General features: G+C 38.3%; 1 protein-coding gene across 1 annotated transcript; it reads left to right on the top strand.

Moving 5' to 3' along the window:
* Positions 1–2171: 2171 nt before the first annotated feature.
* On the top strand, positions 2172–26643 carry LOC149580359 (large ribosomal subunit protein eL24-like). The gene is made up of 5 exons (XM_089790437.1): positions 2172–2251; positions 25565–25640; positions 25897–25998; positions 26081–26229; positions 26318–26643. The coding sequence occupies exons 1-5, from the start codon at positions 2241–2243 to the stop codon at positions 26466–26468; spliced, it is 489 nt and encodes a 162-aa protein (XP_089646563.1). The 5' UTR covers positions 2172–2240; the 3' UTR covers positions 26469–26643.
* The last annotated feature ends 87 nt before the right edge of the window (positions 26644–26730 follow it).

Genomic DNA, 26730 nt, shown 5'->3' with positions numbered 1-26730 from the left:
TAATGTAACCTAAAAAATTTAATAAAATATTGACAAAATCCTTTTACCGATAAAAATTAAATAAAATTTTGTTTCCTCCAAATAAAAAATGTAATATGATCTTTATCTAAACATGTACAATCATGACATATTCAAGAACACCTAATATTATATTTTTTGATATCAATAATATTACTTATATTTTCATATTTCAAATAATTAAAAGTTTTTGTTTTGAAATAAAATATGTATTCTTTTAGGCAAGAGCCTAAAAAAACAATGGTGAATTGACGACATCTCATGTGGGAGATCTTGGGTTCAAATCTACTTGAGCTTAATATATAATAATAATTAATCTCAACAAATAATAATAAATAATCTAACTTCGACCCATTACCTATTTTTTATTTATTTTAGGTAATCAACTGAAGCCTAAATTATATATTATTCATTTTTTGGATAGATAAAAAGTCATGAGGTCGAAGATTGTGTTTAGATTTAAAAAACCATCTCAATTGGGCACCAAAGATCAGATATGGACATGTATCCTTGGTGTAGCCCCAACATAAATATCCAATAGTGATTTATCCAATTTTAGCGCCCATTTTTTAATTTATGAATTTGTAACTTTGCTCTTGATACTTCCTTGTGAATATAACTTGAAAATTAAACTTGGCTACAATCAAGTTGTTAGAAGGAAAGGAAGTATGGAACTTATATCCTATTAAGTTCAATTTTAAATTCAATTGGTATATAAGGAAAAATTTTGAATAACCAAAAAATTGTTGCTTATTAACATTAAACTTCCATGGTAAACGTACCAGACGGAGCTCTAGGAAAAAAACAACTGAGGGCACTGTGAGATCTGCAGTTAATACCATCCAAAGTACTACAGAGGCTCGAAAAAAGGTGGTCCAAATGATCAAAGAACTACAATAGCAGTTTTTTTGTGTTTCTAGTTTCTGGTCTCAGTCTTGGTAGTTATCATGGTTTCTAGTTGATTGTCTAGATTTTTTATCTGGTTTTGTTGTTTTAAAACTAGGTTCCAGGTCCTTGTAAAACCTAGTCTCATTTTTTGGTTTTATCTTGTGGTTTCAGTTCCCTATAAAACCTGATTTTGAATCTTTTAAAACTGCAAGTTTCAGGTCCTTGTAAAACCTGGTGGAACTTAATGGTTTATCTTTTGATTTCTTGTTAAGGGTTTCGAGTCCCCTTCAAAACCTGTTTTTACCTTAATCTAAAACATTAAACTTCCATGATATGAACTAAATTAACATGTTTATTTTGACAGTAAAAGTTCTAAACCAATTCCACTTCAAGAACAAGTACTTGACTTATAATATTAGCTTGTCTTATTAGAATATCTTCTCCATTTGCTCGTTTGTTAGCGAGATTATCTGCGTCCCTATTACCTTCCCTATAAGTATGTTTTATGAGTGTTTCTTCAAATTGATCAACGATGACTAGGGCATATTTATTATTAATTTATTATTATTGTTAATATTAGTTATTATTATGTGTTAATCTCTAGTAGATTCGAACCCAAGAGCATTGTGGGCTCTGGCCTAAAAAATATGTATTATTTTATAGTAGTAATATATACATTGTAAAACTTACGACTTCATCATTAATATGCATCTAATTTTTAGAATAACTTAAGAATTCTCTTATGTTGGTGAATATACATGAATAAAACATGTGAAACACCATTCTTTTTTCAAAGTCATATAATTGTAATTTGAAATTTTTAGATGGAACATTGATTTCTAATATCAACATCATTAATCAACAATAAGAACAACTATTTAAGCTCTTGTAGCTTGCTTAACCAACAAGACTAAAGTATTAGTGATTTATGACCTTTTGATGATAATTCCTTTTAGTAGTATTACTATCTTTAGTCATTGATTAGCTTTAGGTGTGCACTCCTCCATGATGCTTGAGTTTGATAGTCATTTACCAATATTTAAAAATTCTTTATAAGATTATATAATAATTTGATATAATTTTATTTGAAATTAAAGGACAAGTTTGACCTCATAGATGTAATAAAAGAATTAGCTTGACAGGCAGGATCGAACGTCAAATTCAGCTTCCTCTTCTTCTCACCGTTAGAATCTGGTATAGAAATATATCCATGCAGTAAACCTAGTTATGTCCAATACAAATACATAGATTGAGTTTTTGTCGTTGTTGAGAACGGTGATTTTGTTCGGAACGGAGGAAGACGATTCAGAGTAGAGGAAATTTAATCCAGTGCTATGGTGCTCAAGTAAGTTTCTGGAAAATACCCATGCCAATAATTTGAAAGGAAAATCGAATATCAATCATCCTATTATACACATCTATATTATAAGGTATTGTCCAGTTTGCATTTTAATAGATAGCCCAAACCAAAAAATAGGGTTTTGGCACAGTGGAATTCTTTTGGTTTTTCTTAGCGGTAAAATGATGTTATTAGGGTTTAGACTTAAATTTTTCGCTGAAGTACAAAATACAATAATGAGTTGGGATTCTGCTTGAACTGTAATTTTATTTAATTTAGACTGGATCTGACAGATCGGTCTCCGTGAAAAATGATACATTCCGGTCGTGAGGAGTATTTCGTTTATGGACAGCTGGAAATATCAATCACTTTTAAAAAGACGGTCAAGAACATTTATTTTCTTAAATAGAATACCCTTTAATATGGGGTCTTAGCCTGCAATTTCTCCGTAAGATGTGGTGGGACTTTTAGTGGGTTTGCGGCGTTATCATAAAATCTGATAATTTTTGTGCAGGTAGGGATTGAACTGCGACGTTGTCAGTGCGCTACTGTTTTTTCCCCCAAGTTTGCTGCTTTCTCATCGTCAGATAAATAAGAGAAATAACAAGCCTGTTTGATATGGTTAGATGATAGTTTCCAATAGAAACCCAAGATGTTATCTTGATTGCAAGACTTTCACGCTCGGATTATAGGTTTACAACATCATTTGGTATTCTTTACAGTATGGATGTTATTGTTTTTTGTGCACAAAAGGTTTTTCTGTGCAAAGAAAAATAAGAAAGTTTCTTCTATGTCTTGCTCTTTCTCATTTATGATGCTCTTCAGCTTTTCAATCATTGAGTCAATGACATCATATCTCTCTCTCAAGTAAGTTTTGTCTATATTTTTACAAAGAATCATACTCAAAAAGGGCTCAGTGAAACCAAGGAGATGCTTTGCATGATCCTACAAAGTCATATAGGATTATTCACTTAAATTTTTTTGCGCTTCCAATGTTGTTCCGTCTCCAGTAGATCAGGTTTGGCTAATGAACATGTTAGAAAGTACTTCATGAACCTTCACAAATTGTTTTTACGACAACCAATTGTTAAAAGGTGAAATGGGTTTCAGCAGTTTATTAAAAAGTGAAAAATAAAATAAAATTAAAAAAACCAAATTTTAGAGAAAATAATAATTTATTCTTGGTAATAGATTTTTATTTTATTAATACAATAAAGTGCGTTTACAGTAAGAGTTCAAGAACTGACAGACCAAAAAGCTCCATAAACAGCCACCAAACCACTGTTTACATCTTCAAACAATTTGCAGACAGGATTTTTAAAGAAACTGTAATGACCCTTACCAACAGGCCACTAAAAAAAAAACCCTAAATTTAATACTCTGCCGAAAGTATATTGCTGAATAAAAGAAATTGTTCTACTTAAATAACTGATGTAAAATAGTGCCAATGTATTCATTCAATGATAACCAAGTGTTTTTACAAATGATATGCAATTTTCAGCACCGAAACTTACAACATGGCACATTGCAAACAAACCCTAACTGACTGAATTCAATTGAGAACTTGTTACAACTACAGACTGAAATGAAGACCCTGGATTGATCAAATGCTGGAGACTGAATGCTGAAGATGATATGATGAAAGTGCAACTCCAGTTGAAACTCCAAACCAGCAATTAAGCACAAGTGAAAGGACTGAAATATCCTTCCCACAACGGCAATAATTTAGGTGATCTTTCACACCCTCAAAATTGCGTACCAATTGAGAGTTTTCGTTCTCAATGGCCAATTGTGACTACTTGTAGAAACCCTAGGCTCCACAACGCACATCAGCAAATATCAATAATAAATCTCGATGATAGGCAATGAGCCCTCAATGCCTATTTATTCTTTTTTTCTTCGACAGGTCGGCTTCCTTTTTAATTTTTTCTCCGCCTCTTTCAACAACCTCTAGAACATTATTTTATTTAATAACTTTATAAAATATATCACTTTATTAAATTAATTAAATATAAAGTTACCTTGTAATATATTTTTTAATTGATAACTTTATAAATAATTAGCTCCTCCAAAACGGGGACATTATAGGTCCGCCCCTTCTAAAATTGCTAAGCCTCAAGCAATCTTAATGCTGGAAGCTGCAAAATCACTTCTCCCTCCCAAGTAGCATCTTCAACAGGTAAATCTTTCCACTTAACCAGATACTCTCTGATTACTCTACTGCGAAGCTGCTTCTCTCTACTATCCAGAATGGGTTTTGGCACTAAGATCAATTTCCCCTCATCATCCAAGGGAGGTAATACTGCAGAAGGCATCACATTATGACCCAACGCCTTTTTGAGGCGTGATACATAAAACACATTGTGCACTCTACTGTTTGCGGGAAGCTCCAACTCATAAGCCACCTCACCAACTCGCTTGATGATCTTGAATGGTCCATAATAGTGTGGCTTGATTTTCTTTGCACCACTCTTCTTGAGAGTGGACTGCTTATATGGCTGCAACATGAGGTGAACCATATCATTTACTTCAAAACTACGCTCAGTCCTCTTCTTGTCTGCATACTGCTTTTGCTGGTTCTAAGCTCTAGCAATGTTGTCTCTGAGAGTAGCAACTATATCCTTACTTTCCCGTAATAGTTCACCTGCACGGGGTACCTGACTGTCTCCCAACAACAAATCTAAGAAACTAGGTGCCTCATAACCGTAAAGTGCCATGAAGGGTGTCATTTGTATAGTCTTATGGTATGTAGTATTGTAACAATACTCACAAAGATATATCCATCTGACCCAAGCTCGCTGTTGATCTGCCACATAATTCCTCAAATACCCTTCCACCCAATTGTTTACAATCTCCGTTTGACCATCGGTCTGTGGGTGATAACTGGTGCTAGGTGTAAGCTCAGTGCCACACAACCGAAATACCTCTTACCAAAAGTGACTCATGAAGCGGCTATCCCTGTCACTCACAATGCGCTGAGGCAAACCATGTAATTTGAAAATCTCGCTGAAGAAAACCACTGCCGCCTGAGTTGCTGAGTATGTAGTAGCGATAGGGAAGAAGTGAGCATATTTTGTTAGCCTATCCACCACCACATGGATACAATCACGCCCCTGGGCCCTGGGCAAGCCTGTGATAAAATCCATAGAGATGCACTCCCACTTCTTGTTAGGAATAGGAAGTGGCTGTAGGAGCCCTGCTGGATAAGTGTGCTCTTGTTTGTTCTGTTGGCAAACATGACATTCACGCACATACTGCAAAACATCATCCTTAAGCCCCTTCCAAGCGAATTGCTCCCGTACTAACCTGTAAGTCTTGAAATATGCAGGATGGCCTGTTGTAGGTGAATTATGGAATGCTCTCAAAATCAACTGCTTCACTTTTGATCTTGGGACAGTAAATCCTGTTCTTGTAAATGATCAAATCATCTATGAGAGTGTACCTGGTGTCGATCTTTGTTCCCTCCACTATATTAGAGGCCTATGTGTCTCTGGCATATTTTACTACAATCAAGTGTCGCCAATCCTCTAATATTTGAATCATAGAAGTGAGGTGTGGCCTACGGGATAAAGCATTTGCAACAATATTCTGTTTCCTTAACATGTGTGATATCAAAATCATAGGCCTGTATCTTACTCACCCACTTCTGCTGATGATCATTCAGGTCCCGCTGTTCCAAAAAGTGCCTCAAACTATTATGATCAGTTTTAATACAAAATTTGCTGCCCACAAGATACTGTCTAAATTTGGCCAAGGCATGCATGATGGCCAACATCTCCTTATCATATATGCTGAATGATCTGTCGGGCCCTCTGAGTTTCCTACTCTCATAAGCTATAGGATGCTTGTCCTGCATGAGTACATCACCAACTCCCTCTCCAGGAGCATTACATTGAAGCTCAAATGGCTTCGTGAAATCAGGCAATGCTAATATTAGGCATGCAGTCATTATTTCCTTGAACCGCATAAAACAGTCTTGTGCCTCCCGAATCCACACAAACGCCCCTTTCTTCAACAAATCTGTCATGGGTGCTGCATGTTGTGAGTAGCCACCAACAAACTTGCGATAGAATCCACATAGACCAAGGAACCCCCTTAATTGTGTAAGGTTCTCTGATGGTGGCCAATCAACAATAGCGCAGATTTTTTCAGGATCCATTCGCACTCCTTCTGCACTAATGATGTGTCCAAGATACAACAGTTCTGTCATCCCTAAATCACATTTGGACTCCTTGGCATATAAGGACTCCTTCTATAAAATGCTCAATATTGTCTCCAAGTGCTCTAAATGTTCCTGCCATGTCCTGTTATAGATCAAAATATCATCAAAGAACACTAGCACAAATTTCCTCAACTGATGGTGGAAGACCTTGTTCATGGTGGACTGAAAGTGGTAGGTGCATTAGTCAAACCAAAAGGCATGACTACAAACTCGAAGTGCCCACATTGACATCTGCCCACATTGACATCTGAAAGCAGTTTTCTCAATATCCTGCTCTCGAACTCTAATTTGGTGATAGCCTGATCTCAAATCAATTTTTGTGAAATAACAAGCCCCATGCAATTCGTCTATCAACTCATCGATGCGTGGGATGGGATAACTGTTCTTTATAGTTCTCTTATTCAACACCCTGTAATCAATACACATTCGTAGAGTACCATCCTTCTTTTTTACCAAAACAATAGAGGACGCAAAAGGTGACTTACTTGGTTTGATGTGTCCCATTGCTAGCAACTTCTTGATGGTCCTCTCGATCTCATCTTTGAGTCGTTTTGGGTGTTGGTATGGTGTGATCATGACAGGCTTAGTGCCTTCCTCCAGCTCGATAATGTGCTCAATGCCTTTGTCTGGTGGCCTGCCTGGTGGAATCTCATTGAATACCTTCTCATACTTGATTCTCATTTTTGAATATTTGGATGATATTTAGTCTTATGTTGCTCCTCCTGGGTAGGCATCAAGGCACATATTGCTGCCCACTCTATATTGTTATGCCCAGCTAATCTCTCCAACCGCCTAAATGAGATAGTCTTGACATCACCATTATGGATAGCCTTCAACACATGAGTCCTGCCATCCACCTCGAATTGTATCTCCATATCCTCCAGTCTTAGGGTAACCTTCTTTAAAGAATGTAGCCACTGCATCCCAAGTACTATGTCCATGTCACCCATGTTGACCACATGATAGTCCGCCTTGAACTCATAGTTGTTCAGGCGCAAAGGTAGATCTTGCACCATCCTGTCACAGCGAAGAGTATATCCATCAACGACCTTGACTCTCAATCCTTTGAACTCCTTAGTAATGAGTCCACGCCTCTTCACAAATCGTGCATCAATGAAATTATGTGTGGCACCTGTATCCAATAGAGTAATAACCTTTTGTCCTGCCAAGACTCCTCGGAGTCTGAAAGATCCCTCTCTTTAAATACTAGATAGACGTGCCTCCTGTAAATGTAGCTCTGGAGCCTCTTTTTTCTCAGCACTATCTACCTCCTGTTCACCCTCTACCTCATCAAGATCCTCATCATGGTGCTCTGAGCTGTCTGAATTTGAACCCTCGTAATAAGCCCACATCGCCCTGTTAGCCTTCCCCTTAGGCCTCATAGGACAATCATGACCAAACTCATAGGGACCTTTGCAAAAGAAGCATAGCTTCTTCTTACGTAGGTCATTAAGCGTTTCCTTATCGAAAGGTGCAGCTTACTTGCCTTTTGAGTCACTAACCTTCTCTTTACCCTTGCTGAATTCCCCTTTGTTATCTCTAATGATGAAGAACCCTTCGAACTAAACCGGTTTGCTAGAGCTGCAAGTTCCATACTGCGGGCTTTCTTCATGACTTCTTATAATGTAGGAGGATCAAAGGCCTTTACCCACCCCATGAGTGGTTCAGTTAATCCCTTTGTGAATAAAATGACTAGCCTCCGTTTTGAAATGTCAGGCACCATCACTGCAAGCTTCTGGAAGTCATTGATAAATTGTTCTAAGTCTCCTGATTGTCTCAATTGGGCTAACTCCTGGAAATAAACTTTAGGATTTTTTTAATCAAACCTTTCTATCAATTTATCCACGAACTCTTGATAAGTGGTTATTTGATTGTGTTGCAATGTGATCATGCCATGTGTCCACCAATCATGTGCTGCCCCATCTAAGTGTAAAGTGGCATACTTGAGTGCTTCAAATTCTGTCATAGTCTTTAGAGATAGGAAAATATCCACCTTATGAATCCAAGCACGAGTAGTCATTTTTCCATTGCCATCAAATGTGGGTAATACCAACTTGTTGGTGACCTATTGCAACTCACTGTGTTTATTTGCCTGCTTTTGCCTGGCAGCTCCGTAGTTCAGGTACCTATCAAATGTCCATCCATCCTGTACATATGCTAGTAATGAATCCCACTCATTCCTCGCTTGTCGGAGTTCATCTCAATATTTGTTACCATAGCATCAGGTGTGCGTGTTGGAGTTTCTTCCCTGAATGTAGGACGTGTGGGTCTATTAGCTGTTCCAGACTGTGTCCTATGTTGTGATCTTGCTATGCTCCTGTCATCCTGGTCATTATTATGATTATTTCTCCTATTTTCCCCAATCAAATGTTGCATCATAACCATCATTGCTTATTTAGTTGCCTCTATTGATTGTAGAAGCCTCTCTTGATGCTGTAAAGTCTCATCATCTCGCATAATTCTGGGTGGGCTTTGAGAATGTCTCTCAGCCATATTCTCAGTGATGCTGGTTCCCTCTGTAAATAGAGCTCTTTTGGTTTTTTTACTTTTGTAAACTAAATTGGTCGCATAAACCCTATCAAGTTGGCAGGAAACCGCTCTGATACCACTGTAATGACCCTTATCAATAGGCCACTAAAAAAAAAAAAAAAACCTAAATTTAATACATTGCTGAAAGTATATTGTTGAATAAAAAAATTTGTTCTACTTAAATAACTGATGTAAAATAGTGCCAATGTATTCATTCAATGATAACCAAGTGTTTTTGCAAATGATATGCAATTTTCAGCACCGAAACATTACATGGCACATAACAGACAAACCCTAACTGGCGGAATTCAACTGAGAACTTGTTACAATTACAGACTGATATGAAGAACTTGGATTGATCAAATGCTGGAGACTGAATGCTGAAGATGATACGATGAAAGTGCAACTCCAATTGAAACTCCAAACCAGGAATTAAGCACAAGTGAAAGGACTGAAATATCCTTCCCACAGCTGCAATAATTCAGGTGATCTTTCACACCCCCAAAATTGCGTACCAATTGAGAGTTTTCGTTCTCAATGGCCAATTATGACTACTTGTAGAAACCCTAGGCTCCACAACGCACATCAGCAAATATCGATAATAAATCTCGGTGATAGGTAATGAGCCCTCGATGCCTATTTATTCTTTTTTTCCTCGATAGGTCGGCCTCCTTTTTAATTTTTTCTCCGCCTCTTCCAGCAACCTCTAGAAAATTATTTTATTTAATAACTTTATAAAATATATCACTTTATTAAATTAATTAAATATAAAGTTACCTTGTAATATATTTTTTAATTGATAACTTTATAAATAATTAACTCCTCCAAAACGGGGACATTACAGAAACCCTAATCCCACACCTACATTCATCAGAGATAACGGAAATTGTAGCTTGTTCTACCTAAGAAAATTGCAAGGTTTATGCCCACAACCCACGGACCATCCACATTATAGTTTCGTAACATATTAACAATAAGAAATTTTAACAAAATTTGACACAAAAAATACTAGCACACTGGCTCCAATTTTGCATCAAATCCCTCCATTCCATCAGCTTCCTGACATTGCTGCACCTCCAACTAACCTCACCATCCTTATGCCAATTTCTTGGCCAAACGAAAGTTCAGGCCAGTGGCCATGTTTAGTTTTGAATCAGAATATAAGAATGCAATGATCAGAAATACAATAACAGATGACACAATTATTATCCTGGGAAAACACTCATTGAGGGAAAAACCTAGCCATTCCAGAAAAATAGTTCCTTTATTATGTTCGAATCAATTACAATGTTTTCATGCTTATGATTGATAACTTTCAGTCAATCAATAAGCCCTTTGTCAGCATGATCACTTTAGCTATATAAATATAAAATATTCAAGACTAAGTATCTCATAGTTTTTTTTTGCAACAAGAATGTCTCTTTTACAATCAACGATCCCACCCTTGTGTAATCAGAACAGTTCTGAAGCATAAGACACACACACAACAGTGGATATAAAATAGTCCCGTTAATACATGAATTACTAGAACTGCATATATGAAGTATTCTAACCATCTTCAGAATGATCAAATGCACAATAATAAATTCCTTAAATTATGCAACTAATACACTTCAAGAAACAAATAGTCTCCAATTTGTGGAAATTACCATTAAACACGGACCAGAAAGCAGCCAACATATCCTTGCGATACAAGATACGAGCCACCTCAGACATGAAGGAGTCATAACGCCAAGTCATCCATTGAATAATAAACACATGAAGACGATATCATATGAGAGAAACTTGCAGCTTGACGTCGAGCATAATAACATTATAACATTGTTTGCTGGCAGTTACAGAAAGAGTCAAATCATCTTCAGAAAAAATACAAAGTCTCTACTTGCAAATACTTAGAGACGGTAAACGCAATATGGAAGATCTTGAGGCAGCTCTCAGTAGTTCACAACAAAGAAACTAAAAATGCAAAGAACATCAACATTGGTATGAATGAAATCTCATGCAGCTACCCAAAAACATTAGCTCTCCCTCTTAGTAAGTGAGAGATTATTCATATAGAGTCTCTCAACCTGACAAGTAAAATGGTTATATGTGTCAGCAGTAACCTTTTTCACTAATTCTCTCAATGTGATTTTGTCATCTCAACATGATGAACATAAGCAGTTGCAACAAGGATGTCTGTAACAGAAATCTCATCTCAGATATTTCCATGGCTGCTCCTAGAGGGTGAACCATAAAAGCATAAGATTGAAGTCCTGGAGTCACACAGATGCCTTAGAAGAACACATTTCCCCCATGCCTACTCGCTGAGGGTGGATCCAAAGATTTCACTTTGAACTTCTCTCGCAAAGAACTCATTAAAGCACATGAAAGCTTATTAGAAAGTTGAGACTCCCTCTCAATTAGGACTCCCTCTCAATAGGGACAACATACTCACAACGTTGAATATCATAATAATTGGTTGACTCCAACGATTGACCAAGCAAAAGAGCTTTTGCATTCTCCTTTTACCTCACAAGCTTCCCCTAGATATCATTTCTTCCTCTTGAAGAAACTAATCATAATGACAACTTGTATAGGATCTCCCTCTTTAATGAGGTTATATATCACCAATTTAGTCCCATGACTGCAAGCAGTGCCCCGATGTTTATTTCTACACTTTGCACAACTTTGCATAAAAACTCTTATCATCTTGTGGCTTCTCGATTCATCTTGCAAGCAGGAGAGATTAATGAGAATTTATAGAATCAACTTATCAAAAGAGAAATATATAGATCAATGCTTAAAAGCACACACTATTCCTGGTGTTATAAGACAAATTTATGAGAGGTCTTGGGTTCGAGTGTACTCAAGCTAGATAGTGCGCACAAAATGCCTTCTCTTGATGGATATGCAATTCAACACACAAGTGAACAAGAAAAATTCGCACACATGGGCACATTGATGCCTCCAAGGTCTCAATCACTTCTTGCAATAGATAAAAATCCAAAGGTTTCAAGTGTCAAGGGTAAGAAATAGAATATGGATTTGCAATTCTAATGAGCAAGCTAAGGATTCTCCTTCACAACATACCCTTGAGTCCAGGCTCTCTTCTAAAGAAGCTAATGATTCTCCTTCACAACATACCCTTGAGTCCAAGCTCTCTTCTAAAGAGGAATCATTCAAAAGCAAGTTGAAATGTGCGTATTTTGAAAGATAAGGACATGATGAGTATATTTGTTCTAATAAGAAAAACTTGCACACCTTCTTTAGAAGAACACTAGACTGCCCTCATAAGTGTCTCCATCAACATCACAACCAACAATATCTTAACTATAGGAGTCTCGCATGGTTTCGATAAGATGATAGATAAATGGTTGATGGCTTCTTGATTCAAGAGTATCTCATTATATGGCATCTTCTAAGGATATGTTCTCTTCTTTTGAGCCTTTTAATTCACCTAATATATTGATAGGCAACAACACATACATGAAGGTTTGTGGGCAAGTTCTATTGACATGGCAGAGGGATCTTAAATCATGTACTTTGTGTTACTTGTCATCTAATCTCCTTTCAGTATATCAAATTACTCATAGTGGGTAAGGTAATAGTTTTGAGTTCACTATTGATTATGTTGTAAGGTAATAGTTTTGAGTTCACTATTGATTATGTTGTTAGGGAAAGAGAGACTGGAGATTTCATTGAAACACAAATGGTTGATCATTCATCCCAATCGTAGTCATTTCTCTTTGATCTTGATGACAATAGTGTTCCTTTGCTACACACCTTTCCATCAAGAGTGAGTCATTTTAGTGATGAGAAGTTTGGTCATTTGAATCCTTGGTATTCTTGAGACCAGTGTTGAGCTTCCTACTCCATCTTTTGCCTCTCTAGTGCATTCATCATAGCATTTTTGATCTTGCTTTGTGGGATGAGTATTTGGCAAGTACTTCAGACTTGTTTGTGGAGTCTCACACTGTAGGTTGAGGATATATTTTAGGGGCTTTCTCTCCTCTTTGATGACAGTTTGAACACAATTGTTTGTTCATCTTCATCGTCTTTGGAGATTGACATTCATGAGTTTCCTCCTCATAATTTCTCATATTTCATAGTTGAGTTTCATCATGATTATGTGGTGGCTTATTCAAGCTTGGAGACTCCTACTTAGTTTTAAGAGACTCATATTTTGAGACCTCCTCCTCCTTTTAGTTGGACATGGAGTGGATTCATCATTCGATAAACTTGTTTCTTCCTAAGGGAAGATGCCTTGCTTGTAGGCATTGGATATATTTTGTTTTTTCAGGCATACTTCATTGGCATTTGTGTGCTTTCATTACGGGATGATATACTTTGTGATAAACCAATGGATTTATTCTCAAATGGCTGCCATAACTTAGTTTCTTAAATATATTAATTGCTTCGCTGAATTTATATTCTGAATTTATTCGTCAATTGGTTTATGAATTCTTTCAATTGCTTATTGATTCTCTTTTTCAATTGAGATCTTTCCACTTTTACATCTTCCCTAGTTTAGAGAGTCGTAACCCATCATTTGTAAGGGTCACCACTCTTCATAACCCATCATTTTGTAATGCTGCCTTGTGATTATGCTTGGTGATCGCTACCTTTTATTAATCTTTAATAAAACTGAGTTCTCCTTTCAACAAATCTCTGTCTGCTCTGTTTTAAAATAAATTGCTATTCATTTCCTTCAAATTCTGGTGGGCCCTTTAAATTAGTTTCTGCCATCTTAAATCCTTTAATATTGGTTGGTCTCTTACAATGAATTGCTATTATTGTATTGCCTAGGTTTTTATCAGACTACTCTCTAGTAGGGTCAAGACACCTACGATTGCTCCAGTTTTGAAAATGATCTAAATATGCCTTGTGAAATGTGGTGGTTGGTGATTAATATTTGGATCTCTTCAACTTTTGTATATAACTTTTTTGCAAAAAGAGGGGTAAAAATTTATTAAGACAGAAAGGAATACAACAAGGAGAGCTCAACAAGGAGCTCGATCTTGAGCAACAAGATCATCAAATTCTTGCACCATCTCAAAGGACAGTTGCCTCCTATCCCTAATATTCCAACCCGGATCATGACTAGATGCCCATTTGGCTAAACAATCAGCAGTTCTATTCCATTCACGAGGAATATACGTGAACGTAATGAACTGAAAAGAGGAAGAGAAGAAAAGAATCTGCTTAACAACAGTGGCCAGCTGCCAACTAACATCCTCAAGCTCTTGCGAAGAAAGCATGTTCACCACCACCTGGGAATCAGACTCACAGATAATCTTACTCCATCCCTGCAAGCAACACTGTTCCACAGCATATAAAATAGCCTGAGCTTCCATGAGATTGTTAGTGTAATCACCCTTATGAATTGAGAAGAAAAATTTAACATCCCCAGAACTACAACAAGCCACTTCGCCAATACCAGCCGGACCAGGATTCCCACGGGAAGAACCATCAGTGTTAATTTTCAGAACTCCACAGGGAGGAGGAGTCCAGTGCCCATCCCGGTTAACCCGACCCTTCCTCTGATGGTGAAGTTGCCTGGACATAGAAGGAAACCTATGAGCTGTAGCCCCATCCTGCAGATGAAAATTGAGGCGATTACAGATAGCAAGATCAACCGGATCCATACCCCCATCAAGCTCACACTTCACAGGAATAGTTTCCTGAAGAGAATGTGATATTTTCCACCAAAGATGCAAAAAACCAAGCCGAACATCTTGGAATATGCGACGATTCCTCTCCAACCAGATATGCCAAAGCATGAAAGATGGGCCAGCAATCCAAGCAGCATGGAGAAAAGAAGACTTGGAGGGAGCAGTACCCAAGCGGGCCCAAAACTCAGGCAAAGAGGAAGCATGCCGACAAGAGCAACCCCAAGCGCTCCACCAAAGGTGCCATATCTGAGTAGAATAGGAGCAATGGAAGAATAGATGGGAGACAGACTCCTCTCCATTACCACACAAAACACAATAAGAGGGGCCCTGAAATCCACGTTTACAAAGATTATCCCAGGTAAGACAACGGTTGTGAGCCACTAGCCACATGAAAAAATTGCACTTGGACCAAGAAACTTTATTCCAAACTTGCTTCCACCAAGGAACCTCAGCATCCCCAAATAATTGTCTAGTTATCTCCTGATACCCAACAGAGACATGATATTTACCAGACAAGGTACCGCCCCAAGCCAAAACATCTGGACCAAGCAAAGAAGAACACTCTCTAGAGGCCAGAATTTGAGAAAGCTCCTGACGATCCATGTCTGTACCTCCAGGAGGCCAACTGGAAGAATGCTTCCATCTGTAACCAACAACAGGTCCCAATTGATAAGGAGTCTTGTAATGAGCCACTTTATCCCATCTAGCGGCAAGAAAAGAGTCACAAAGAGGCTGAAGATGAGGGTATATGGATAAAATGGAAGGGAATCCATCCCAAGCATCAGACCAAAACAAAGCCTGAGAACCTCCTTTACATATCCAAAACAGACCCCTCTTTACCAACATCGCACCTGTCTTCAAAGTATGCCAAACCATTGAGCCACGACCTTCAAGAGGAAGTGCAGAAACAGAGCAAGGATCAGCACCATGAAAATATTTATGAGTGATAATACGAGCCCAAAGTTGATGTTGTCCGGAGCACCATCGCCAATAAAGTTTAGCAGCGAAAGCTTGACTACTCAATAGAGCAGATCGAAGACCAAGACCACCCTCCTTTTTAGGCCTACAAACAGTTGCCCAATTAACCAAGCTCCATTTAGTACTACACAAATTACCACTCCAAAGGAATTGTCGAGAAAGAGCATCAAACTCCTGGAGAAAGTAAATAGGTGCAGCGTGAACCATGCTTCGATAAGTAGGAAGAGCTTGGATAACAGCTTGAAGAAGAGTAACTCGGGCAGCAGTAGAAAGCCATCTATGAGTCCAATGATTTACCTTATCCTGAAGCTTGGTAATCAAATTTTGCCAGAAGAGACGTGGCTGCCTAGAAACAGCAATAGTGATGCCAAGATAAGTCAAAGGAAGTGATCCTATCTGAAACCGTAGGATACCAACAATCCTGTGCTGAATAGAATCAGGAGTGTTAAAAAGTAAATGGAAGATTTGTGCTCATTAACTTTCTGGCCTGAAGCTGCCAAATAAACGTCCAAAGCATGTCGAAAGGCTTCAGCTTCCTTGATCCTAGCAAGACCAACAAGAGCAGAATCATCAACAAATTGAAGATGGGAAAGAGAAGGTAAGCCATTAGCCCACCGCCAGCCTTGAATAGAATTTTGGGACACCTGATGCTTAATGAATCTGCCCAAGCCTTCAGCCATGATGATGAATAGATTTTGGGAGAGAGGGTCACCCTGGCGGAGGCCTCTAGAAGCACCAAATAGTTGAGAAGGTTGACCATTAATAAGAATAGAAAAAGAGGCAGAAGTAACACAACTCATAATCCAACTCACCCAGTCAGAGCTAAATCCAAAAGAAAGAAGAATACTCCTTAGGAAGCTCCATTTAACTCTATCGTAGGCCTTAGCCATATCCAGCTTAACAAACATGGCTTTCTCCCTTGAAGTAGCCATAGAGTGAATAGCCTCAGTAGCAATAACCACCCCATCCAAAATTTGTCTGCCAGCAACAAAACCACCTTGTTCTTCTGAGATAATAATGGGAAGCCACCTTTTCAATCTCTCAGCAATCAACTTAGTAATAACTTTGTAAACCACATTACATAAGGCAATTGGTCTAAAAAACTCCAATTGATTAGCACCCTCTCTCTTAGGAATAAGAGTCAAGAATGTAGAGTTCAAAGCACGAAGCATCTGCTTGCTAGCATAGGATTCTTTAACCACCTCCAACAAATCATGATTAATGATGTCCCAAAATTCTTGAAAGAATTCAACTGGAAAGCCATCAGGACCAGGAGCCTTCCCCTTAGGCATGCCAATGACCACCTCCTCCAACTCTTCCAAAGAAATAGGACGCATGAGATAATCATTCATTTCTTGAGTGATAAGGGAAGGAATACAGGACAAAATAAGATTTTCTTCATTATCAGCAGGAGGAGAGTTCTCAGAGAAGAGGGTAGAGAAGTACCAAATAGCCTCCTGGAACAAAGCTGGCAAGGAATTTAGTTGGATACCTTGAGAATTAACCAAAGAATAGATAGTGCTCTGATTCCGGCGAGATTGCATTGTTTTATGGAAAAAGGCAGTGTTACGATCACCTTCCTGGAGCCAATCAACTCTAGCCTTTTGCTTCCAAAAAATTTCCTCTTGAAGTTCCCATTCTTCTAGAGCTCTAGAAGCAAGGGATTCAGCCTTGCCAAGATCCTCTGAGAAACCTCGATCTCTAATCTCCCTTGTGATGACATCAAGATCTTCTTGAGCAAGCCTCTTCATAAAGTGAAGGTTCCCAAAGCATTCCCTATTCCATATCTTGAGCTGCCTTTTAACATATTGAAGCCTTTTAGAAAATGAGAACATTGCAGTACCATATGCAGGAGCACCATCTTTCCACCAACAAAAAACACAATCATGAAGAGAGGAGTCTCGAAGCCACATCAACTGGAACTTAACAGGAGGATGCTTCGGAACATAAGCCCCTATAGCGGAAAATTTGATTGGCCAATGATCTGAACCCCTCCAATCAAGGATTTGTGAAGAGATAGTAAGGGTGCCACTAGCCTAGAAGCAAGAAACAAGAAATCTATCCAGACGTTCTGAGATAGCAGCAACACCAGTCCTGCGATTATTCCAGGTATAGAGACCATTGGAAGGCTTAACATCAGAGAGATGCAAAATAGATATATGTTGCCGAAGAAGAGCAGAAGAAGGCCCCAATCTAGCCAAACCACCATGCTTCTCCTCCAGACTTAAAACTGAATTGAAGTCCCCTGCTAACACCCAAGGATGATAAGGATGACAATTTCTAACATATTGAATATGTTCCCAAAGTTCCTCCTTTCCCACAAGATCAACAGGTGCATACACATTAGTAACCATGATTACCTCTCCTGAGTCTAGAGCAGAAGCTACCATAGAGAGAGCTGAGCGAGAAGACATCCAGCCAAGAGGAGAAATTTTTTGAGGATCCCAAAATATAGCTATACCACCCGCACTGTCTGTTGCCCCAACACACTGGCATTGGCCAAGAGACCAAATACTAGAGGCATGTTGGACCATAGACTCCACAAAGAGCTTAGTCTCTTGGATACAAAAAACATCAGGGCTATGATCAACCACCAAGTTATGAATAGCCTTTTGTCTAGGGATGCTATTCAACCCCCTTACATTCCATGAGAGAATAATCATCATTGGGTAGAATTGGGAAAATGAGAATCCAAAGGTTTCACTGACCCAGACTCAATCAATATATCTCCTGTGAGTTTAATCTTCTCTTGGTCTGTTTTGCGCCCACTCCTTAGAGGAGTAGAAGAAGCCCGCTTAAAGGGTCGAGACATCAACCCCAAGGGGAGAGGAGAACCCTTGCCCTTACCTGATGGTAGCACATTCTTAACCAAGTCATCTAAAACAACATCATTATCCTCCAACACTGCAGGAGTCACCAGAGCCTTTGTCACAGGAGCTACAGGGACCTCACAGTTCTGATAGACTACAACTTGGGATGCCCCACAAGCATCATTAGGAACAGATCTCTCATATGGGCAAACTGGATCAGAAGAGATAGGAGGAGGAATACCCTCCTCTAGAACCATACTATCCAGCACCTCAAAGCGGTTAAACCCTGAATTAGATAATCTTTCTTTCAAAGGCCTCTTTTGACCACGACCCTTAGCACGAGGGCGAACAGGGGTAAATCCATCCTTATCCTGCATTTGAGCCTTACCCTTACCTGTAGCATCTTGCGGATTCATCCCCTTGGTAGTATTAGCCATATGAGATTGTCCTTTCCCTGTAGTATCTGCCAAACCACCAGTATTGCCAGCTGTAGAACCATCCACTCCTTTGAAACTTGAGTTACGGGGGCACTGACGCAGTAAATGACCATACTCATGACAAATCCGGCAACGGAAAGGGAGAGATTCATAATCTAACTGCTGCAACCAAAAAAAATCCCCCATACAAATTTCCAAAGAATCTGGTAATGGGTTATTCAAATTAATTTCAACACAAATTCTAGCATAAGAAATAACCTTTTTATTGAGGGATTGATGTGCGATCGCAGCCGGCTTCCCCAAAAAAGCAGCAATTTGTCGAAGGATGTCTTCACGCCAAAATTCCAAGGGAAGACAAGGCAAGCGAACCCAAACTGGCACTGTTGAAAGGAGATCCTCAGCAGAATTAAAACCTGAATGCCAAGGTTTGACAAATAACCCCACATGGTTGTAGAAATAAGGGCCTCCTTCAAAAACACGATCTCGATCAGACATGCAAGAGAATACAACAAAAAAATAACTATTCCCCGCCAACATAATCTCCATATCGCCTTCCACCTGCCATGAGCGGCAGATCCATGCCTCAAGAGCGGATAGGGAAATCCGGATTCCAAGAAATTTGCATATCAAAGCATGCTTGGTCCAATTTTGGCTTTTAATCAATTGATATGCAAATTTCTTGGAATCCGGATTTTCCTATCGGCTCTTGAGGCATGGATCCGCCGCTCATGGCAGGTGGAAGGCGATATGGAGATTATGTTGGCGGGGAATAGTTATTTTTTTGTTGTATTCTCTTGCATGTCTGATCGGGATCGTGTTTTTGAAGGAGGCCCTTATTTCTACAACCATTGGGGTTATTTGTCAAACCTTGGCATTCAGGTTTTAATTCTGCTGAGGATCTCCCTTCAACAATGCTAGTTTGGGTTCGCTTGCCTCGTCTTCCCTTGGAATTTTGGCGTGAAGACATCCTTCGACAAATTGCTACTTTGTTGGGGAAGCCAGCTGCGATCGCACATCAATCCCTCGATAAAAAGGTTATTTCTTATGCTAGAATTTGTGTTGAAATTAATTTGAATAACCCATTACCAGATTCTTTGGAAATTTGTATGGGGGATTTTTCTTGGGTGCAGCAGTTAGATTATGAATCTCTCCCTTTCCGTTGCCGGATTTGTCATGAGTATGGTCATTTACTGCGTCAGTGCCCCCGTAACTCAAGTTTCAAAGGAGTGGATGGTTCTACAGTTGGCAATACTGGTGGTTTGGCAGATACTACAGGGAAAGGACAATCTCATATGGCTAATACTACCAAGGGGATGAATCCGCAAGATGCTACAGGTAAGGGTAAGGCTCAAATGCAGGATAAGGATGGATTTACCCCTGTTCGCCCTCGTGCTAAGGGCTGTGGTCAAAAGAGGCCTTTGAAAGAAAGATTATCTGATTCAGGTTTTAACCGCTTTGAGGTGCTGGATAGTATGGTTCTAGAGGAGGGTATTCCTCCTCCTATCTCTTCTGATCCAGTTTGCCCAGATGAGAGATCTGTTCCTAATGATGCTTGTGGGGCATCCCAAGTTGTAGTATATCAGAACTGTGAGGTCCCTGTAGCTCCTGTGACAGAGGCTCTGGTGACTCCTGCAGTGTTGGAGGATAATGATGTTGTTTTAGCTGACTTGGTTAAGGATGTGCTACCATCAGGTAAGGGCAAGGGTTGTCCTCTCCCCTTGGGGTTGATGTCTCGACCCTTTAAGCGGGCTTCTTCTACTCCTCTAAGGAGTGGGCGCAAAACAGACCAAGAGAAGATTAAACACATAGGAGATATATTGATTGAGTCTGGTTCAGTGAAACCTTTGGATTCTCATTTTCCCAATTCTACCCAATGATGATTATTCTCTCATGGAATGTAAGGGGGTTGAATAGCATCCCTAGACAAAAGGCTATTCATAACTTGGTGGTTGATCATAGCCCTGATGTTTTTTGTATCCAAGAGACTAAGCTCTTTGTGGAGTCTATGGTCCAACATGCCTCTAGTATTTGGTCTCTTGGCCAATGCCAATGTGTTGGGGCAACAGGCAGTGCGGGTGGTTTAGCTATATTTTGGGATCCTCAAAAAATTTCTCCTCTTGGCTGGATGTCTTCTCGCTCAGCTCTCTCTATGGTAGCTTCTGCTCTAGACTCAGGAGAGGTAATCATGGTTACTAATGTGTATGCACCGGTTGATCTTGTGGGAAAGGAGGAACTTTGGGAACATATTCAATATGTTAGAAATTGTCATCCTTATCATCCTTGGGTGTTAGCAGGGGACTTCAATTCAGTTTTAAGTCTGGAGGAGAAGCATGGTGGTTTGGCTAGATTGGGGCCTTCTTCTGCTCTTCTTCGGCAACATATATCTCTTTTGCATCTCTCTGATGTTAAGCCTTCTAATGGTCTCTATACCTGGAATAATCGCAGGACTGGTGTTGCTGCTATCTCAGAACGTCTGTATGGATTTCTTGTTTCTTGCTTCTGAGTTAGTGGCACCCTTACTATCTCTTTAGAAATTCTTGATTGGAGGGGTTCAGATCATTGGCCAATCAAATTTTCCGCTATAGGGGCTTATGTTCCGAAGCATCCTCCTTTTAAGTTCCAGTTGATGTGGCTTCGGGACTCCTCTCTTCATGATTGTGTTTTCTGTTGGTGGAAAGATGGTGCTCCTGCATATGGTACTGCAATGTTCTCGTCAATTCTGTTGCCAATCTTTTGTAGCATAAGTTTGACTCAGTTAAATTACGTTTCCAGTCTTTTTTGGCAGAAGGTTGAGATATTGGATTCTACAAGGTGTTCAAAAGAAGTGTGAATAACATGTCTCAACCAACAAATTGAAAACTCTTCAATTCTTGGCATTGTCTGTTATGAGTTGAGCAACAGTACGGGGTCCCACTTTGTCAATGGTTTGATGAGAATATTAACTATAAATTAGCCACCTCCATGTCTCTTGGAAACATTGCCCCTTTAGGAGACATTGAGCAAGAGCTGATTTTTAGCACTTTTCCATTCATTGGAAATAATGGATACTGCTGTGTCAGCCCCTGAATCTTCTACAAGCTGGATCTCTTCTTCTATAAAGGCATTACACATGTTTTCGGGCCCTTTATTGTTCTGTAGCCTAATTGATTATTCTGACCATTTCTCGCTAATATGGTGAGTGAAGAATATTTAAAGCTAACCCATTTTCATAAATACATCTTGTTATGTTGATCAATAATGCCTAGAGTCTCGTGTTGAAAGTCATTTGCAAAACTCCTTTTTGTTATTTATTTGTAGTGGGTTCTTTAGGAGTGGCAAAAAATAGGAGTTCGTTTACCACAACATTGGGAAGAGATGGGACCATAAGGTTCTTCATTCCTTTTGATGTTTTTTTGGCTAAATGATGCTTTTCTTTATGGCTTACTAGTTCATTTTCTTTTTCTTGATCCATAATATATGCCATCACTTGCTCTGATAGCACAATTACACCGTTCTTATATTGTAGTGTCCCCTTTTGGTATTACCTGATGTTTTGCCCTAGAATCACAAGTTCAATAAAAATAAGGAACATAATATACTCAGAGATATAACTTTACCCAAAGAATGTAAAAGCAAGATAGATACTAGTTGATTGTGTAAAATTAAAATAACGTATATCCACCAGCGTTGAAGAGCATATATGCAGTCATCTTAATAACACACACACACACACACATTATTATAATATATTTAATTCTTTATTTGGGTTCAACCATAAGCGAGCTCAGATAAGGAGACATAGGGTGCCCAAAGTGATCCTAGTGCTAGGCCCAAGAGTGGATTGCCATCCCACTTGGCTTCATGTGGCTTTCCGCTATCCATTCTTAATGAGGTGGTGTATCTAGTGAGCTTGCTTGTATCTGCCCTTTATTTGTCCTCCTATTATTGAAACTCCTTTGAATCCATTCCAACAATCAACCATTGTAGAGGTTGGAGGGGAAACTGCAATAGGGTGCCCAAAGCATACTTCCCATCTAAGCCCAATGTTAGAATACACCTTGGCCTCATCTCATGTGACATGCTGTCAGCCATCCAATACCTCATGAGTTTTTGCCTATTTGTATTTCCTTCCTCACCTCGCCATTACTGATTGCTGCAATTTGATGAATAGACTGGAACCTAGATATTCCATATTATTGCTTATATATAATATATAAAAGATGTTATGTATCAAGTATATTATTTGTTGTATGCATACAATTGCCTATATTAGTAAGTAAGGAACTATGCATTAAAATATTATCATGCTGCATACATCAAGTATACATATTAAATGTATATCCATGCATACCACAATGTTTACTAGATGAGGGATGACTATATTCTGAATTGCAGACTTCCTTAATGTACTAGCCTATGCTTATCTTCATTGACGTTCGCTCTTCCCACTTGACTGCTGATTAAATACTTATACTGTCCCATTTGACTGTTAATCTCAATTGATTGTGAATTACACTTCTGAATTGCTGTTGTGAATTGATGGTCTGAATTGATATGCTGACCCCCTATTTAAATAATTTATTTTCTCCTTTTTATATGCTAAATGAGAGGAAGTCACACCTCTTCATTGAAGCTAGTATCTTTGCAAGGGATACAACCCTTCATAAATTAAGGGCTACCTTCTATTGTTAATTCGATTTATGCGCTGTTTGGTAACTGCTGGTTACTAATAATCCTTAATTAATCTCAGTTGGCTCCTTATCAGTAATTTGCTGCCATGTAACTTTTTATATTTAATTTCCATCGTTGCCCTTTGTGCATAAATAATCACTGCCTTTATTCTGGTTGCTGTTCTCGCTATTTAAGATAATTACTCCTATTATATGTTTTTGTGCTCATCCTTAGAGGCAACTACACCTTTCCACTTCCTAAATACACACCCTTTGTTTCAAGGTAGAGGGCCGTAAACAATATAATTAAAATTCATTCAAACCTCAAACAGATCAGCCTCCCAAAAATAATTATGCCCAATATTCATTCATTAATTTGGGTTGGACTTGCACTTATTACATTGCCCAGTATTTGGGTATTTAAGCTGCAATTGATGTGTATTTTACCCTAGTCTTAGGCAGGGTATGACATTTTGGGGCAAGATTTGAAATCTAGTTTAAGAAGCCTGCTTAAATGGGTCTCCACTTGACTATATGAAATTGAGTACCTGACATCACACCTCGTAGAAATTCAAATATGTCCACCATCACCTAGAATGTGTTGTATCATATCAACATAATTCCAAAGAGAACATAAATCTGCTTTTTAAATTGGGTTGCCTTGTAGAATTAAAACTAGTAGTTGTGATTTTTACGATAAGATTTTTTCTAAACAAAATATTCAGGACACATAAAATTCTAGAAACAAAAAATAGATAAATGAAACCTCGGCCCTTTAAAAAATTTAAAATATGGTGATACATATGTAGATAAATGAAAGAAAATCAAAGCAGAGAGTTTGTTTCATGCTTGGAAGACACAAACGCAGGGACAAAAAACTATTTGTCTCTTTTCAAGAATGTTCTTCAATAATATTCCTTGCTGCTATTAGACCCTTGCAAATGCGTACGAATGGCAATGCAATTACTGTGGATCCTTTAATGATCAATTTTCAGCTCCTTTTGTTTAATGATTGGCAAAATGAAAGTTCAGCTTTCTGGAACAGTATGTCTTTTGCAATAAAAATGAAATAAAATGAGTTTCTTTGGGTGCTTCAAATGCTTTAGAAGGCACTTTTAGGGTTAGAAATATATTTTAGGACGACTAGGTCAAATTCAAAAGAGGAGAGAAGTGTAAAACAATTGATGGGTTGACAAAACCGTCTCCTCAGCAACAACCCCCTTCTATAGCCACAGTTGGACTTAACTGGACCTAGATCTGGCTGGTCCCCAGGCAGAGCCAGTAACATGAGCTTTTAATAATATCTTTCTGTGTTTCTGCATCAAACTGGACCTTGATCTGGTAAGACAGGTTTCAAATAATACCTGTATGCATTTATGCAAATCACATAATTTATGTAGAGCACACTTAGAATTCTGGAGCCTTTAACACTGCTAGTCTGTATCTGAAATGTGGTATCTTTTTTAGGGTCTCATGGACAATTCTTATAAATGCTCTGGCCAGGCAGAAAGAATTGGTCAATTCTTGTCTTCTGAAAAAGTGTCTATGTAAAAACTTCCAAATAGTTTATGTTTGTATTACTCGTAAGTTTTTCCAAAGTATTTTTGGACATTCATTGGTACCAAGAGTCTTGTTGATCGTCTGAGTTCACAGGCCATTTGGTAAGTTTTTTGCCGGGTTCAGTCTAACCTAGTGGTTGTGCTGTTGTCACAGGACATTGCAACACCCCAAAACTTATGTTTGTGAGGCAGCTTAAAGTTTGGCAATAGCATATAAGGCAATATAAGGAGCTACCATAGATGATAATAAAATATCTCTGTTTTAAATCCAGCTGAATTATGTTGGAACGTATGTGCCTTTGTGGTTGTGTGTTTCAACGATTAAATGATTGGCTTAATACATGCAAAGTATCTGTTAATTATTGTCTTTCTTATGTTTTCTTTTCAGTATGCTAATTATTCATTATAATTATTGATGACGTCTCTTGTGTAAACATAAACTATCTTTAATAGATTTTGCACCATCTTTAATACCTTCCAGGACAGAAGTTTGCCGCTTCAGCGGTTCGAAGATTTACCCTGGGAAGGGTATCAGGTTTGTCCGTTCAGATTCACAGGTATGTATATTTTATTATTTTATAAACTCTTGTTTTTTAATTAGTTATTTGGAAGGATCTGGTTAATTCTATATAGATTGTATCACATTTAAAAAAAAAAGCATCTTAATTACTTATAAAACAGTCAAACTGTAAATGCACAATCTTCTTCTGCATTGAGTAAAATCTTCATATCATATTTGTATCTGTTTGAATTGTTCTCTAATCTGGAATTACATTTCAATTATCCTGATATGCATTAAATGAAAATTTACAGGTTTTCCTGTTTCTCAATTCCAAGTGTAAGCGGTACTTCCATAACCGTCTGAAGCCATCCAAGTTGACATGGACTGCAATGTATCGGAAGCAGCATAAGAAGGTGATTTATCATTTAATGCACTAAAATCTGTATCATGAGGTCTGTTATTACTACTCACACATCATGTTGTGATTATTATCAGGATATTAATGCTGAGCAAGTCAGAAAGACAAGACGCAAGACAAGCAAGCCTTATTCAAGGTCCATTGTTGGTGCTTCTTTGGAAGTTATACAGAAGAAAAGATCCGAGAAAACAGAAGTTAGAGCTGCTGCCCGCGAGGCTGCTTTGAGGTATGATCTTTTCTACTTAGTTTTTGTGACAAATCTAAGATTGTTGATTCTCATTTATCTGACCATATTTTTTACTTGAAAATTTCAGAGAAATTAAAGAAAGAATAAAAAAGACCAAAGATGAGAAGAAAGCAAAGAAGGTAGAGACTATCTCAAAGTCTCAGAAGACACAAACCAAGTTGCCTAAGGCTGCAATGCCTAAAGGTCCCAAACTTGGTGGTGGAGGCGGAAAGCGGTGAAGAGGAAGTTGTTCTTCCTAGTTTTTTCCAAGGAGTAATTGCGGCTGCTTTAGTTATTTAGTAGTTTTAAACGATTCTGAGGATTTATTTGGAAATCTACTTTGTGATTTAACAAGTTTTGTCTCATGAGTTTTAATTACACGATAAATAAATAAATTTTTGCAGTATTTTTATTTGTGTTGGGCTTTTACCACACTTTTTTTCCTTAACTGTTATTTTCAAAATGTGAATGAGTCTTAATTGCGAACCATTTTCCTTGGCA

Source organism: Cupressus sempervirens, chromosome 1 (assembly GCF_028749045.1).
Source record: "Cupressus sempervirens isolate cs-2001-9-10 chromosome 1, ASM2874904v1, whole genome shotgun sequence".
Classification (NCBI taxonomy): Eukaryota; Viridiplantae; Streptophyta; class Pinopsida; order Cupressales; family Cupressaceae; genus Cupressus; species Cupressus sempervirens.
This window is presented reverse-complemented; position numbering and strand designations above follow the sequence as displayed.

Coding starts and splice junctions, on each gene's coding strand:
- LOC149580359 (XM_089790437.1), top strand. Junction 25,641..25,896: donor TTGTCCGTTCAGATTCACAG/GTATGTATATTT, acceptor GAAAATTTACAG/GTTTTCCTGTTTCTCAATTC. Junction 25,999..26,080: donor ATCGGAAGCAGCATAAGAAG/GTGATTTATCAT, acceptor GATTATTATCAG/GATATTAATGCTGAGCAAGT.